The 15716-nt window shown below is 39.9% G+C and overlaps 1 protein-coding gene across 11 annotated transcripts in view; it reads left to right on the forward strand.

The window, feature by feature from the left end:
* The window catches only part of TNRC6B (trinucleotide repeat containing adaptor 6B), a 249515-nt gene that overhangs the window by 77289 nt on the left and 156510 nt on the right, over positions 1-15716 (forward strand). For 2 of the 11 annotated variants that reach the window (XM_060659474.3, XM_060659494.3), the window contains exons 2-3: positions 12202-12369; positions 14600-14688. The exons of 8 other annotated variants lie outside the window; for them this stretch is intronic. In XM_060659474.3, the coding sequence (XP_060515457.1) occupies positions 12351-12369; positions 14600-14688 (108 nt within the window). In that variant the 5' untranslated portion in view covers positions 12202-12350. The remainder of the gene's footprint in view (positions 1-12201; positions 12370-14599; positions 14689-15716) is intronic. One more of the 11 variants, XM_081796269.1, reaches the window with a different exon arrangement.

Raw genomic sequence — 15716 nt, forward strand, 5'->3', positions numbered from 1 at the left:
GAAAAGGAGATATCAATAATGACATCAAGACTTTAAGCTGAGTGACTGGAAGAAAGAGGGTGCTGCTGTTAAAAATAGGAAACACGAGGGGCGCCTGGGTGGCTCAGCTGGTTAAGCGTCCGACTTCGGCTCAGGTCCAGATCTAGTGGTCTGTGAGTTCGGGCCCCGTATTGGGCTGTGTGCTGACAGCGCAGAGCCTGGAGCCTCCTTCGGATTCTGTGTCTCTCGCTCTGCCCCTCCCCTGCTCGCGCTCTGTCTCTGTCTCAAAAATAAATAAAACATTTTTTAAAAAATTAAAAAAAGAATAGGAAACATGAGAGAAGAAACAGGTGGGGGGAGGGTAGGATGAATTCTGTATTAAACAGAATTTGAGATAGTGTCTTTGTGGCAGTGTGTGGCAGCCAGGTGAAACCAGGAGGCTGGAAACAGGATGATTCAGGGCTGAAAATAACTGAATTGGAGAGAATCATTCAAATGGAAAAGTTGAAACCGTGAGGTTAGATGAAATTTCTGTGGCAAAATGTGAAGACATGGGTTCAGTGACAGAACCTGGGGAAATAGATGTTTGGAGAGCAGTTAAGAAAGAGAAGCAGAGATTAGCAAGTTAGAGTCAGGAAATATTTATCAAACAACTTTTTGTGCCAGGTTTATAGTGAACAAGACAGTCAAGAATCTCTGTACCAGGAAGTTTGCATTTTTGGTTGGGGGAGATAGACAACAAACACATAAGTAAGCGTTCCTTTTAGGCGGTGATATGTGTTAAGCCAGAGTGACTGAGTGGGGAGCTATTTTAGCTGGGTGGTCAGAGAAGGTCTGTTCAGAGAGATGCGCTTGAGCTGATGCCTCAAGGATATGAAGGAAGCTTCCATGTGATGATATGAGAGAATATTCCTAAGGCAAAGGCATGAATTCAAAGGCTCTAAGATTGGGTGAGAGAGAAGAAAAGAAATGGAGAGTGTAGTCTAGTACAAGGCAGAGGAGATTTTAAATGGGTGGCTCTTTGAATGATGGCTACTACGTCAACTGTTACATAGCGGACAAGGAGAAATAGAGATGCTAAGTGGCAAGGATATTCCACTTAGTAATAAAATCACTAAGAATTGAAAGAAGGATGACATTACACTAAGTAATGTATAGAATTGTTGAATCACTGTAGTGTATACTTGAAAGTGATATAACACTGTATGTTAACTATACTGCAATTAAAATTAAAAGCTTAATTTAAAAAAAGAAGAAAGCATCGAAAACGGACTCTGTCAGATATTTGTATACCTATGTTCGTAGCCGCCTTATTTACAGTGGCCAAGAAGTAAAACCAACCCAGTGTCGCTTGGCGGATGAATGGATAAACAAAAAGTGGTATATCCCAACAATGGAATAAGCTTTAGCCTTAAAAAGGAAGAAAATTCTGACACCTGCTACAACACGCATGAACCTTGAAGACATTATGCTTAGTGAAATAAGCCAGTCACCAAAGGACAAATCCTGCATGATTCTTATTTGTATAAGGTGCCTAGGGTGGTGCGTCATAGAAACAGAGAACAGCGTGGTGGTTGCCAGGGACTGAAGGGAGAGGGGAAGAGAAAGTATAAAGTTTCAGTTTGGAAAGATGAGAAAAATTCCGGAGATGTATGCTGGTGATGGTTGCACAGCAATGTGAACATACTTAATGCCATTGAACTGCATGCGTAAAAATGGTTAAAATACCACAATTTTAAAAAGATTTTTAAGTCATCTCTATACCCAACATGGGGCTCGAAATTATAACCCTGACACCAAGAGTTGCATGCTCCACCGAATGAGCCAGCCAGGTTCTCCTAAGACACCATAATTTTTCAAAAATCCATTGGGACTTCTGCTACTGGGCAAGATGGAGTATCAGGGACAGATTTTACCCTCCCACTGGAAATAACCACTTAAAAGTAGACAAAATATAGATAGATGGATATATATATATATATATATATATATATATATATATACACACACACATACATACACATGTATAAACATGTATTATACATATTTTATATATATATATGTGTGTGTGTGTGTATATATATATGTGTGTATATATATATATAGGACACAAAAGGAACAGACTGTTTCAAAGTAATCTGTGTTCTAGAACAAAGCTCAAAAATATTTTTGGAATATTTGTAAATGGGAATACAAAATATTCAGTACTCAGCAGTGTAAAATTTGTAATATCCGGTATCCAAGCAAAGATCATCAGACACGTAAAACCCAGGAAAATACAGACCATAGTGAAGGAAAAAAAATCTGTTGAAATCAACCCACAACTGACACAGATTAAAATTAGCAGACAGGAATATTAAAATACTTACTATAATTGTATTCAGATATTTAAGAAGTCAAGTAGAAACGTGGAAGATAAGACTCAAATCAAATTTCTAGAGTTGGGTATGTGGGTGGCTCAGTTGGTTGAGTGTCCAACTCTTGATTTTGGCTCAAGTCATGATCCCAGGGTTATGGGATCAACCCTGCATTGGGCTCTGTGCTGAGCGTAGAGCCTGCGTAAGATTCTTTCTGTCCTTCTGCCCATCTCCCCCATTGCATGCTCTCTAAAATAAGTAAATAAATAAAATTTAAAAATGTTTCTAGAGTTTACAACTATAATGTCTGAGATGAAAAATATACTGGATGAGATTAGTGACAGATTAGACATTGCAGAATAAAAGATTAGAGAATTTAAAGTCATGCTAATAGAAAATATCCAATATGAAACACAGGTAAAAGAGTAAAGAACAAAATATGGAAAGATGATGAGGGTGCTGTACAAAACTTCAGACAGTCTATCTAATGTAAGTGTAATTGTAGTCTCTGAAGAAGAGGGAAGGAAGTAGAAAAGAAAAATCTAAGAAATAATGGCCCCAAATTTGATAAAAACTGTAAACCCACAGATCCAAGAAGTTATATGTTCCTTAAAAAAATAAAAAAAGAAGTTATATGTTCTTGACAGATGAAGAATACCACACTAAAGCACATAATCAAATTACTCAAAATGAGCGATAGAGAAAATCTTAAAACCAAAAGACAATGGACACTGTTAACAGAGGAACAAAGATAAGAATTTGCCTTTAAAAACAATGCAGCGTCTTTACTGAAAGAAAAACTGTTAACCTTGAATTCTATAAGCAGTGAAATTTCTTTCAAGAATGAAGGCTAAATAAAATCTATTTCTTTCTTTTTTTTTAATGTTTACTTATTTTTGATAGAACACAAGTGGGGGAGGAGAAGAGAGAGAGGGAGACACAAAACCCGAAGCAGGCTCCAGGCTCTGAGCTGTCAGCACAGAGCCCAGCACGGGGCCCGAACCCACAGACCGTGAGATCATGACCTGAACCAAAGTCGGACGCTTAAGCAATTGAGCCACCCAGGTGCCCCTAAAGTCTATTTCAAACACACAAAAGCTGAAATAATTCATCATCAGCATACCCATACTATAGGAAATGTGAAAGGGAGACTGAAAGGGATGCCAGATGGAAATATGAATCTACACAAAGAAATGAAGAGCTCAGGAAATGGAAACTACATGGGTAGATATAGAAGACTTTTTCTATTATTTAAACCTTTTAAAAAGGGAATTGTTTGAACAAAAGTTCTGCAGATGCGTTGTGTGTTGATATCTGTATAATGTACAATAACAGTAGCATAAAGGCCAAGACAGGAAGGTAGAAGAATACTATTGTAGGTTCTTATGTTGTATGTAAATTAGTATAATCTCACTTGAAGAGAGGGGGATACTTCCCAACTCCTTTTGTGAGGTCAGGATTACTCTGATACCAAAACCAAAGACATTGCGAGAAAACTACAGAACAGTGTCTCTCATGAAGTAGGTGCAACAATTATAAACAGAATTTGAATATATAGTATAACACATGACCAGGTAGGATTTCCCCCAGGAATGCAAGGTTGGTTGAACATACAAGAATCAATCAATGTGTAATTCATCACGTTAACAAATTAAAAAAGAAAAACCCTAGGATCCACTCAAAAGATGCAGAAAAAGCATTTGACAAATGCCACATCCATTCCTGATTAAAAAAAAAGTGTCAGCAAGCTAGGAATAGAAGGGAACTATTTGACCTGATAAAGGGCTTTCATGAAAATCCTACAGTTGACATTAAACTTAATGGTGAAAGACTGAATGATTTACTTCTTAGATGAAGAACAATGAGAAAAGATGTCTGCTGTGACCACAAAAAACACAGAATGTTTCACCACCACTGAAAACCACAAAACATTGCTGAGAGAAAATAAAGTCAACCTAAATAAAAGGAGAGATATACCTGTTTATAGGTCATAATATTCAATATTGTTGGGGCGCCTGGTGGCTCAGTCAGTTAAGCATCCGACTCTTAATTTTAGCTCAGGTTATGATCTCACAGCTTGTGGGATCAAGCCCTGAGTCAGGCTCCATACCAAGAGCACAGAGCCTTCTTGGGATTCTCTTTCTCCCTCTCTCTGCCCCTCCCCCTCTCGTGTTTTCTCTTTCTCTCTCTTTCTCTCTCTCACAAAATGAATAAATAAAAAAAAAAGATTCAATATTGTTTAGCTGTTGCTAAGAGTCAGTCCAATCCCTATCAAAATCCTAGCAGACTCTTTTTGTGAAAAAGCTGATTTCTAAAATTCATATGGAAATGCATAGGGCATAGAGCAGCTGTAGTAGTCTGCTAGGGTTGCTCTAACAAAGTACCACAAACTGAGTGACTTAAACAACAGAAATGTATTGTCTCACAGTCCTGGAGGCCTGAAGTACAAGGTCAAGGTGTTGGCAGGGCTATGTTCCATGTGAAGGGACTAGGGGAGGGTCTTTTCCAGTCCTCTCTCTTAGCTTCTGATTTCTGCCTTCTCTTCTAGTTTCTTGACTTGTTGCAGTATAACCCAGTCTTCACATGGCATTCTTCCTGCGTGCGCATCTGTCTTTGTGTCCAAATTTCACCCTTTGTATAAGAGGACACGGTCATACTAGATTAGAGTCCACCCTAATAACTTTATAGTTACCTCTGTAAAGACCCCATCTCCAAATAAGATCATGTTCTGAAGTATTGGAGGTTAGAACTCCAGTGTATCTTTTTTCTTTTTTTGGTGGGGGGACACTATTCAACCCATAATAATAATCAAAGCAGCTTTTGAGTTGAACAAAGTTGGAGTGCTAATACTTCCTGATTTCAGAACTTACTATAAAGCTACAGCAATAAAGACCCTGTGGTATTGGAAAAAAGACAGAGACCAGTGGAGCAGAAGAGAGATCCCAACATAAACCCACATATATATGGACAAGTGATCTTTGACAAAGGCAATTTTGTGGAGGCAATTCAATGGAGAAAGGATTTTTTTTTTTTTCAACAAATGGTGTTAGGACAGTTGGATATCCATATGCAAAAAATAAACATACATCTAGACCTTATAGCATATATAAAAATTAACTGAAAATGGATCTTAGATCTAAATGTAAAATCTAGAATTATAATGCTTCTAGAAGAAGATGTAAGAGAAAATCTGTGGTTAGGCAAAGATTTCTTAGATCTCACAGCAAACTTCTGCTCTTTGAAAGATGCTGTTAGTGAGAATGAGAAGGCAAGCCACAGATTGGGAGGAAACACATGCACAGCATCTGCCCAAATAAGGATTAGTATCTAGAATCTATTAAATCTGTTAAAAACTTTGAAAGCTCAGTAATAGGAAAACAAATAACCCAATTTTAAAAAATGAGCAAAGAATTGGAAGACATTTATCCAAAGAAGATACACAATTGGCCAATAAGCGCATGAAAAGATGCTCAGCATCGTTACTCATTAAAGAACTACAATCAAAACCACAGTGACATAGCACTTCACACCCGTTGGGATGGCTGTTTTCAAATGGACAGGTGATAACAAGTGTGGTTGAGGATGTGGAGAATTAGAACCATTGGACACTGCTGGTGGGTATGTCAAACGGTGCATCCACTTTGAGAAACAGTTTGGTAGGCTTTCAAAAAGTTAAACATAACAGTTCTCGTATGACCCAGCAATCCCACTCCTGGGTATTCACCCAAGAAAAATGACAGCTTGTGTCCACACAGAAACTTGTATACAAGTGTTTATAACAGCATTATTTACAATAGCAAAAAAGTGGAAACAATCAAAATATCCATCAACTGGTGATGTAAACAAAATATGGTATATCTATACAATGGGACAGTATTAAGCCATAAAATGGAATGAAGTACTGATATATGATACAATATGGATGAAACTTGAAAACATTATGCCAAGTGAAAGCAGACACAAAACACCACATATTGTATGACTTCATTTATATATGAAATGTTCAGAATAGGCCAATCTGTAGAGACAGGAAGCAGGTTCGTGGTTATCTGGTGCTGGAAAGAAGGATGAAGGGAGGGCAAAATGGGGAGTGACTGTCAATAAGGACAAATTTCCTTTTTGGGATGATAGAAATGTTCTAAAATTAGATTGTGGTGATCAATGCACAACTGTAAATGTATTAAAAACTATTGAATTATATATTTTAAACAGGTGAACTTTATGGCATGTAAATTGTATCTCAGTAAAGATGCTTCGGGACACCTGGCTGACTCTGTTGATAGAGCATGCAACTCTTGATCTTGGGGTCATGAGTTCAAGCCCCACATTGGGTGTGGAGCTTACTTTAGAAAAAAGAGAGAGAAAAAAATAAATCTGCTTAAAAGAATGGTAAAAAATTTGAACAGCATTTTACTAAAGAATGGATGGCAAAGAAACTCATGAAAAGATGTTCAATGTCAATGCAATTAAAACCACAATTAGAGGGGTGCCTGGGTGGCTCAGTCAGTTAAGCATCCAACTCTTGGTTTCCACTCAGGTCCTGATTTCACAGTTCATGGGTTCAAGCCCTGTGTCAGGCTTTGCGCTGACAGTGCGGAGCCTGTTTGGGATTCTTTCTTTCTGCCCCTCTCCTGATCACTGTATCTCTCTCTCTCTCTCTCTCTCGCTCTCTCTCTCTCTCTCTCAAAAATAAATAAATTAAACTTAAAAAATAAAAAAGCAGTTAGAGTAGCTAAAGTTAAAAAGACTTACTGGGGCGTCTGGGTGCCTCAGTTGGTTAAGTGTCCAACTTCTGCTCAGAGTTATCTCCAGGTTAGTGAGTTCAAACCCCTCATTGGGCTCGCTGCTGTCAGTGTGGAGACCACTTAGAATCCTCTGTCCTCCTGTCTCTCTGACCCTCCCCCACTCGTGATCTCTCTTCAAAAATAAATAAAACATTAAAAGAAAAGGAAGACCTGGGTGTTGGTAAGATATGGAAGAACTGGAACTCTCATACTCTGCTGGTGGGGAGATAAAATGCTACAGCCACTTTGGAATACAGAGACTGTTTCTTAAAAAGTTAAACATATCACTACCCTATGATCCAACTGTTCCACTGTTAGAGGCTGAATTGTGTTCCCTGTTCACTCCCCCGCCCCCACTCCTGTGCCAGTTTACACGTTGGAAGCCTTAACTCCCGTTACCTCAGAATGTGACCTTGCTTGGAGTTAGGGACTTTGCAGAGGTAATCAAATTAAAATAGGTCATTAGGGTAGGCCATAATCCAGTGTGACTAGTGTCTATAAAAAGAGGAAATTTAGACAGAGACACAAACACAGGGAGAACGCCATGTGAACGTGAAGACGGCCATTTGCAAGCCAAGGGGAGAGGCCTGGGACAGATCTTTCCCTCACGGCCTTCCAAAGGAACCAGCACTGGCAAAATCTTCATTTCCCACTTCTAGCTTCCAGATCTGTGTGAGACAATACATTGCTGTTCCTGAAAGCACACAATCTGTGGTACCTTGTCATGGCATCCCTAGCAAACTAATATACATTGCTAAGTACCCAATGAAAAAGAAAGTGTACAAAAACTTCTAAATGAATGTTCATAGCAGCTTTTTGCAGTAGCCCAAGTCTGGAAACAACCCAGCCACCCATCAATAGGTGACTGACAAATTGTGGTAGATTCTATGCAGTGGAGTAGTGCTCCCTATAAGAGGGAAGTGAACTACTGATACATGAAACTGTATGGATGAATTTCAGAATAATTCTGATCAAAAGAAGCCAGACCAAAAAAAAAAAAAAAAAAGTGTGTCCCAGTGATTACCTGTATATACACTCTAGAAAATGCAAACTAATCTATAATGACAGAAAACATGTTAGTGGTTGCCCAGGGAGGGGGAGCAGGAGTAAAAAGTTGCTCATTAAAAAAAACAATTGTTTAAGTTTGTTTTGAGACAGCATGCACACGTGTGCACAAGCAGTATAGGGGTAGATAGAAGAAGAGACAGAATCCCAAGCAGGCTCTGTGCCATCAGCACAGAACTCAATGCGGGGCTCAAACCCATGAACTGTGAGATCACTACCTGAGCCTAGATCAGGAGTCGACACTTAACCAACTGAGCCACCCAGGTGCCCCTTTCAGGCTTATCTCTTAAATATCAGTAGATCACTGCAGATCCTCTCTCCTTTGCTGTCCTGCCCACTGCTCCCTTGCAGTGTATTCAATAAACCTCCATCTCCTTTAAAAAATAATAAATAAGGGGCGCTTGGAAAGCTCAGTCAATTAAGTATCCGACTTCGGCTCAGGTCATGATCTCACAGTCCGTGAGTTCGAGCCCCGCGTCGGGCTCTGTGCTGACAGCTCAGAGCCTGGAGTCTGCTTCGGATTCTGTGTCTCCCTGTCTCTCTCTCTGCCTCTCTCCTGCTCATGCTCTGTCTCTCTCTCAAAAATAAACATTTAAAAAAAAGTAATACAATTAAAAATTAAAAATAAATATCAGTAGATAATCATAGATAATCAGACATCTGATAAAAACCTATGATTGGAAGATAGCGACCAAAGCAAACATGAAAGAGGAATGTAGAGGAAACAAGGTAATATAGAGAGTGAAAGAAAATTAAAACCAAACAAAACAATATTTTCAGAGATAAGAGTTGATATTATAATCATGGAACAAAAATAGGACTGTAAAAAAAAAGACTTCAGAGAACAAGTAAAAGCTTTCAAAAACTAAGTCACAATAACAAATTCTTTTAAAAATTAGAAGTATTGGAAGGTAAAGTTGAGAGAATCTCCAGGTAGTAAAAGAAAAAGTCAAAGAGATACAAGTGGAGAGAAAAGAAAATTCATGGATCAATCCTGTAAATTCAACATTGAAGAAGGAATTCCTGGAGGGGATAAAATTGTCAAATAAATAAGTAGAGAAAATGCCCCAAACCTGAAGAACCCGAGTTTCTAGATTGCAAGTACCTACCCAGAAGCTGAATAAATAAAAAAAAAAAAGAACCATACTTCGAGGTTTGCATTTGTGTAACACTGAGAAGTGAAAGACCCTACAAGTTTCTGGAGAAGAAACAGGTCATGGCCAAAACATTACGATTTAGAATATTGTCAGATTTCTATATTGCATCTCTGGGAACTAGAAGACAATGAAGTGTGGCTTCAAATTTTTGGAGAGAGAAAGATTTACTAATTTGAACTTTTTTTTTATTTTTTAAATGCTTTTGAATGTTTATTCTTCAGGGAGAGAGAGACTAGCACGAGTGGGGGAGGGCAGAGAGAGAGGGAGACACAGAATCCAAAGCAGGCTCCAGGCTCCAGGCTCCAAGCTGTCAGCGCGGAGCCCGATGCGGTGCCCGAACCCATGAGCCATGAGATCGTGACCTGAGCTGAAGTCACACACTCAGCCGACTGAGCCACCCAGGCGCTCCTACTAACTTGAACTTCTAATTTGATTATGTATGTGGGTTAAAAAAATATTCCAAATGTCAATAATATATATGGATAAAATAAGGACATTTCAGTCATTCAAGAGATCAAAAATTTTACTTTCCATATACCTTTTGTCAGGCATTCACTAGAATATATGTTCCACCTAAACCAGAGACTAAACCATAAAAGAAGACAAAGGATCTGGGGAACAGATGCTCCAGGGTAGGAGAGAGAGCCAGGAATTTCAGAGCTGAAGGGGAAAAGACATCCCTGGCAAAGTGTCAGCAATTTAGCGGCCTAGAAAGCAAACAATCTAGACTGGAACATGAGAAGACCCCTGAGGAATGTCTCCAAGACTGGAATGAAATTGATAGATTACCTGAAGTGTTTGAATTTATTAAGAGGAGATTTACAACTCTGTTGGAGAGTTTGAGGATGAATTAGTGAAAAATACATAATAAATACTAAGTCTCCCCCAAACTGAAAGAAAGTAGTAATTGTTAGTTCTGGGGAAAACAAAGAATTGTACAAGAAAAGCAAATTTGATTATACCGTTCCGTATGATTCAGCTGTCTCTGTTATTTACTTAGTTATAGTACTGTTAGCACTGAATATTGATTTGGACAAAAATGGTGTCTTCTGTTGGAAGGACGGGGGAAAAGAGATCCGTGTGTGGTGGGGTGGCGGGGGAGGCACGGGGAGTGGTCTGGGTCGGAGGGCAGCAGAGGAGAGTGTTGTTTTTATTTGTAAGCTTGGTGGTATTATTTGACTTAAAATCACATGTATGTAGTACCTCGATAACTTTTTTTTTTTATCAGATCAGTGATGAGAACATGAAAGTAATGGAGTGTAGTCTATTTAATAATTTGGATAGTAAAGGAAAGGCTAAAAACAAGAGGATATTTGGAGGGTATCACAAGGCCAAAAATAATTTTTCAGAATAGAAGAGCTTATAACGTATTCGTCAGTTGAGGAGTTAGATTTGGTAGAAAGGGAGAAAGACTTCCTTAGACAGTAAGGTCCCGGAGGAGGTGTTGTGACGCAGGTCATGAATGTAGAATATAAGTGGTGAGGGGAGCCTTGCTGAGCAGGGGAGAGGGGGCAGTGGGTGAAGGTGAAGACTCATCTGCACAATCCTGACGGGAAAACAGGGGCTTTGTGTGAGATAGGCTTTCAGGATGATCTTCTTCTGCATTGTCCTCTTCAGAAAGGACAGGCTAGGGAGGATGCCTGATGGATGGGTTTGGAGTCTGGAGGAGAGTGGAATAGGTTCAGAATAAATGAGTGAGGACGGTGGTGTAGGAGGTCAGACGTTCATTCATTCAGTTATTCAACCCAGCGCTTACTTAGCACAGGGAAGGCATTCAGAAGGTATGTCGAGTGAATGACCCACTAGAAGGGTTGTGTTAGGTTCTGGGATACACAAAGATCCCATTGTTCCCCTTCAAGGCTCTCCAGCAGAGGGGAAGTGGGTGAACAAAGGGCCGCAGCTGTTGGCTGGGCCTTGCAGGGTAAATGGGAAGGAACACCTTGGGAGGTTGGAGGAGGCAGTGGTAGTTGTCGAAAGTGCCTCCTAGAGAAAGTAACTTTTGAACCAGTCTTTGAAGACTGAGTAACAGTCGGCAGAAAAGACGAAGAAGGGCCTTACAGGCCAGGTGCTGCCATGTGAGCACTGAGGGGAAGTGAACTGGCGTACATTTGAAAAGGAACCAGTTTTGTGACTTCCTCCAGCTATGCTCTGCACTCCTGGAGCAGAAGAGAGAAAGGTAAGGGATTGGTAAGACAGAAACATCCTAACAACAAGTCGGTGTCCAGGAGAAGAATCACTGAAATGCCTGCCAGGAGGCTCTGAGTGGACTCTTGAGGACAGAGAACAGCAGACGTAGGAGTTGCAGTGGCTCTTCACAGGTTCACACGGAGGGTGGGAGGTTTCTGTGACAAACCTCAGTGTGGAGCAGTCCAGGTCCTGCCTGCTTCCTCACTGAATTGGGAAGGAGGTCAGTCTCCTGCTTAGGGTAGGTCTGGTGTGTCTGACTCCTTTAGGCTGAGTCAAGCGCCCTTCCTGTGTGATTGCATTGCTTTTTCACACTCGATGGTGATGTCTTTTTAATTGGAGCATCCACACGTCTGGACTTCTGCTGTGCTCACAAGTGTAGTTACCATCTGTCACCACACAGTGCCCACTGGTTTTTGGTTGTCTTCCCCACTAATCTGCAAGCTTTTTGAGGGCAGAGACTACTGTCTTCGCCTTTATCTCAGCCCAGCACCTTGCATGTAATATGTGCTGAGTAAATGTTTGTTGAATGAATGAATGAATGGTAGTGGGAGAAAGGTGAAGGTAATGGTGCAAGTTTTATGAATAAAAATCTTGAAACTCCTGCAAATGAGATCAAGGGGGAGGAGTGGTGGAGACCATCACATGAAGTCCTTGTGTTCTTGAAATTTGCAGAAAGAAAGAACGGGAAGTGGCAATAAGGAGCAGTGTTCTTTCTGGACCATTTTTATTGCCTCCTGAGATGATGGAGGCTGAGAAGAGGTGTAAGCCCTGCTGCAGGAGACCGTGTCTGGGGAAAAGCATTTGAATTGGCACTTAAAGGAATGAGTAGCAATTTGAATTGTATGTGGGCAGAAGGCCGGGGGGGCGGCTAGGCAAATGCTAACAGTATGCGTAAATGAACAGGGGGTTAAAGAGTTGCATGTTCCGCCAGGGCTTCAGAGTGGGTGGGGGAGGCAGAGGCGGATAAAAAGATGGCTTAGACAAATGAACATAGGTGTTGGGGCACCACTGAAGAATTTCGAGGGGAGCGATGCAATCAGATTTGCATGTTACAAAGCCCACTTGATGGAAGTGGTTTGGAAGATGCCTTAAAATGAAATGGGACCCGGAAGCACAAGGACCAGTGAGAAGGCTTGTGCAGTAGTGAGGTTTAGAGAAGCTGGCCTTTAACTATGATGGCAGTTAAAGAGAATAAAGAAGGGGTGGTGGAGGGGAGAGCCATTTAAGAGGTGGAAGCCACAATACTTGGTGATTAATAGGATGTGGGGTTAAGGAGGGAACCTTAGATTCTTGTGTGATGACAGGTTTCCCCTGCTATCAGAAAGTAGAGCATTCCTGTGAAATCTTTCGTAAGTCTAAATGTTGCACCAAGCCAAGAAACAGTGACCATTTCTTTATATGGAAAAATCTTGGAGCATTCCCAAATCCAGAAAATAACTGCTCCTAGGCTTTTCTGATACTTTGGGACACGTCTTGCTCACGGATGCTGAGATGCTGACTGTAGTCTCAGGGAAGGAGTTTGGCAGTGCCCTTCTTGGGGCTCATGGTGTGCACTGCCTCTACAGCGGGCTGGCTGCAAAACCAATGCTGAATGCTGTTTGGCTTTTTACCTCTTTTTTTGTAAAAGCAAAAATCCTCTTCAGGTTTTTTTGTGTTTTTTTTTTTTGTTTTTTGTTTTGTTTTTTTTTTTTTTTTTTTTGGTTAGTGAAAATAGGCCTTTTGTAAAAGTGAAGTGGTATAACACGAACTTTCAAAAAGTGGGGGGATACATGTATCGGGTTCCTGTTTGGGGAGTTTAGTGAATGATGGTACCATTCGCAGAGATAGGGGATATAAAAAGGAGAGGAAGTTTAAAGACAAAGATATTATTTCATTTTGGAACTTACTGGGCCATCCAAGTGGAGGACTAGTATGCATAACATGGGGGCTGGGGTTAAAGATTGGGAGCCCACGTGGAAGAGATTGTAGAAGCTGTGGGTTCTTTGATCATTACTTCTCATTAGAAATTGATTGTAGGGGCGCCTGGGTGGCTCAGTCGGTTAAGCGTCCGACTTCGGCTCAGGTCATGATCTCACGGCTCGTGAGTTCGAGCCCCTCGTCGGGCTCTGTGCTGACAGCTCGGAGCCTGGAGCCTGTTTCAGATTCTGTGTCTCCCTCTCTCTCTCTGACCCTCCCCCGTTCATCCTCTGTCTCTCTCTGTCTCAAAAGTAAATAAACGTTAAAAAAAAAAATTAAAAAAAAAAAAAGAAATTGATTGTAGATAAACCTTAAAAAAAAAAAAAAAAAAAAAAAAAAACTAAGCAGAGGCCAAGATGCACAATTCAGAATTCTTTAGACAGCATTCTTAAAGATGAAGGGCCAAAGAAATTTCTATAATATATATAAGTGGGAGAATAGTCATTCTTGTCTTTAAGCAAATGATTGAAGGTTGAGGTTCCAAGGAGCTTAACAAACTTAAACAGTTTGTCACCTGTTTTTCCTAATTAAGGCATAACATTTATATAGTTAAGTACATTGTGATTTTTTTTTAAAACATAGGTATGCACTCTTATAACCCAACCAGATCATCTCTAGCTCCTCATAAATTTCCCTCTGCAATCCTGTTTTTATTTCTAGAGTTTTTACGTCCTAAATGTAACCTTAGGATGGGAGAATCCTCCCTCTCCTTGGCTAAGTCCAGTACGTTGCAGAGTCAGGAATTTCCTAAGATTCAAGTCAGAACCTGGTTTGAATTTTACAGTATGCACAGTGTGTGTCTTTAATTACTCTTGCCTATGCCTCCCTGTTTTTAATGGAAATTATGAACACCTCTTGATTTTCCTGTCCTTTCTGAAACTTAGCCTCTAAACTCTGTCCTGTCTTCTCTAGTATTCTTGGGAAATAGAGACTGTGGAGAAGATGACAGAATTGGAAAACCTTTTGTTTTCTTTGGGTTTCATCATGGTGTATGTTGTCTGTCTTCCAGATTATTAGGTTTTGTAAGAAATAGACTGTATTTTTCTGAGTTGGGAATAGCCCTGTCTGTTTCCTTGAGTACATCTGTTTGATTTTTTAAAATTATGCCTTTCAGGGGGAGTTTTCATGGGACTAATAGTCCCCTTTGTGGAGGTAGCTCTATCTCGGTCACTGATCTTCCAGGTCAATAAGCCATCTGGAATGGTAAAATGCTTTCTTTTTTTTTTCACTTTGAAATTTGTATTGAGAAGAAAACCATAGGGAGGAAAGAAACATAGTTAAAAGAATAATTACAAAACAAACACCTAGTTACCTACTACATAGGCCAAGAAATAGAATATAACCACACCCCAGGATCCTCCACATGCCCCTTCCTTACTGAATCCCCTCCCTCCCTTCCTAAGACAATCTCTAGCCTAAATTTGGTATGTCATTCCTTTTTTAAAAATAGTTTTTAAAAACTATGTATATACATACATGTATATATACTCATACATACATACAGTTTTAAAATGTTATATTTGAACCTTATATAATGGAATTATACTGTGTGTGTATTCTTTTCTGATTTGCTTTTTCACCCAATACTGTGTTTTTATAACACATCTAGGTTGCAGTGTGTAGCTATAGTCAGTCATTTTTATATAGAATAGTGTTTATTCTGTTGTCTGGAAACACCATAGTGTGTATATTTATTTTACTGTTGATGGATATTTGTTCTGGGTTTTTTTTTTTCTGTTAAAAATAATACTATTAAAATTAAAAATACTAAAAAAATACTATTTTATATGTGTGTAAAAGTTTCTCTAGAATATTTATCTAGAAGTGCGACCACTAGTTTGTACAGTAAATACATAGTCAAGCGTACCAGATAGTGGCAAACTTTTGAAAAGTAGTTGTATCAATTTTCCTTCCCACCAGGAGTGGATGAGTGTTGCTATTGCTCTGTGCCCTTGCCAACACTTGGTATTGCCCAGCTTTAAAAACAAATTTTTTAATGTTTTATTTATTTTTGAGAGAGAGAGACAGAGACAGAGAGCAAGCAAGTGAAGGGCAGAGAGAGGGAGACTCGGAATCTGAAGCAGGCTCCAGGCTCCGAGCTATTAGCACAGAGCCGGACTTGGGGCTCGAACCCACGAACCGCAAGATCATGACCTGAACCAGAGTTGGTAGCTTGACCGACTGAGCCACCCAGGTGGCCCAGTATTGCCCAACTTTTGAATTTTAGCCAA

The sequence above is a fragment of the Panthera onca genome, chromosome B4 (assembly GCF_046562875.1).
Source record: "Panthera onca isolate mPanOnc1 chromosome B4, mPanOnc1 haplotype 2, whole genome shotgun sequence".
Classification (NCBI taxonomy): Eukaryota; Metazoa; Chordata; class Mammalia; order Carnivora; family Felidae; genus Panthera; species Panthera onca.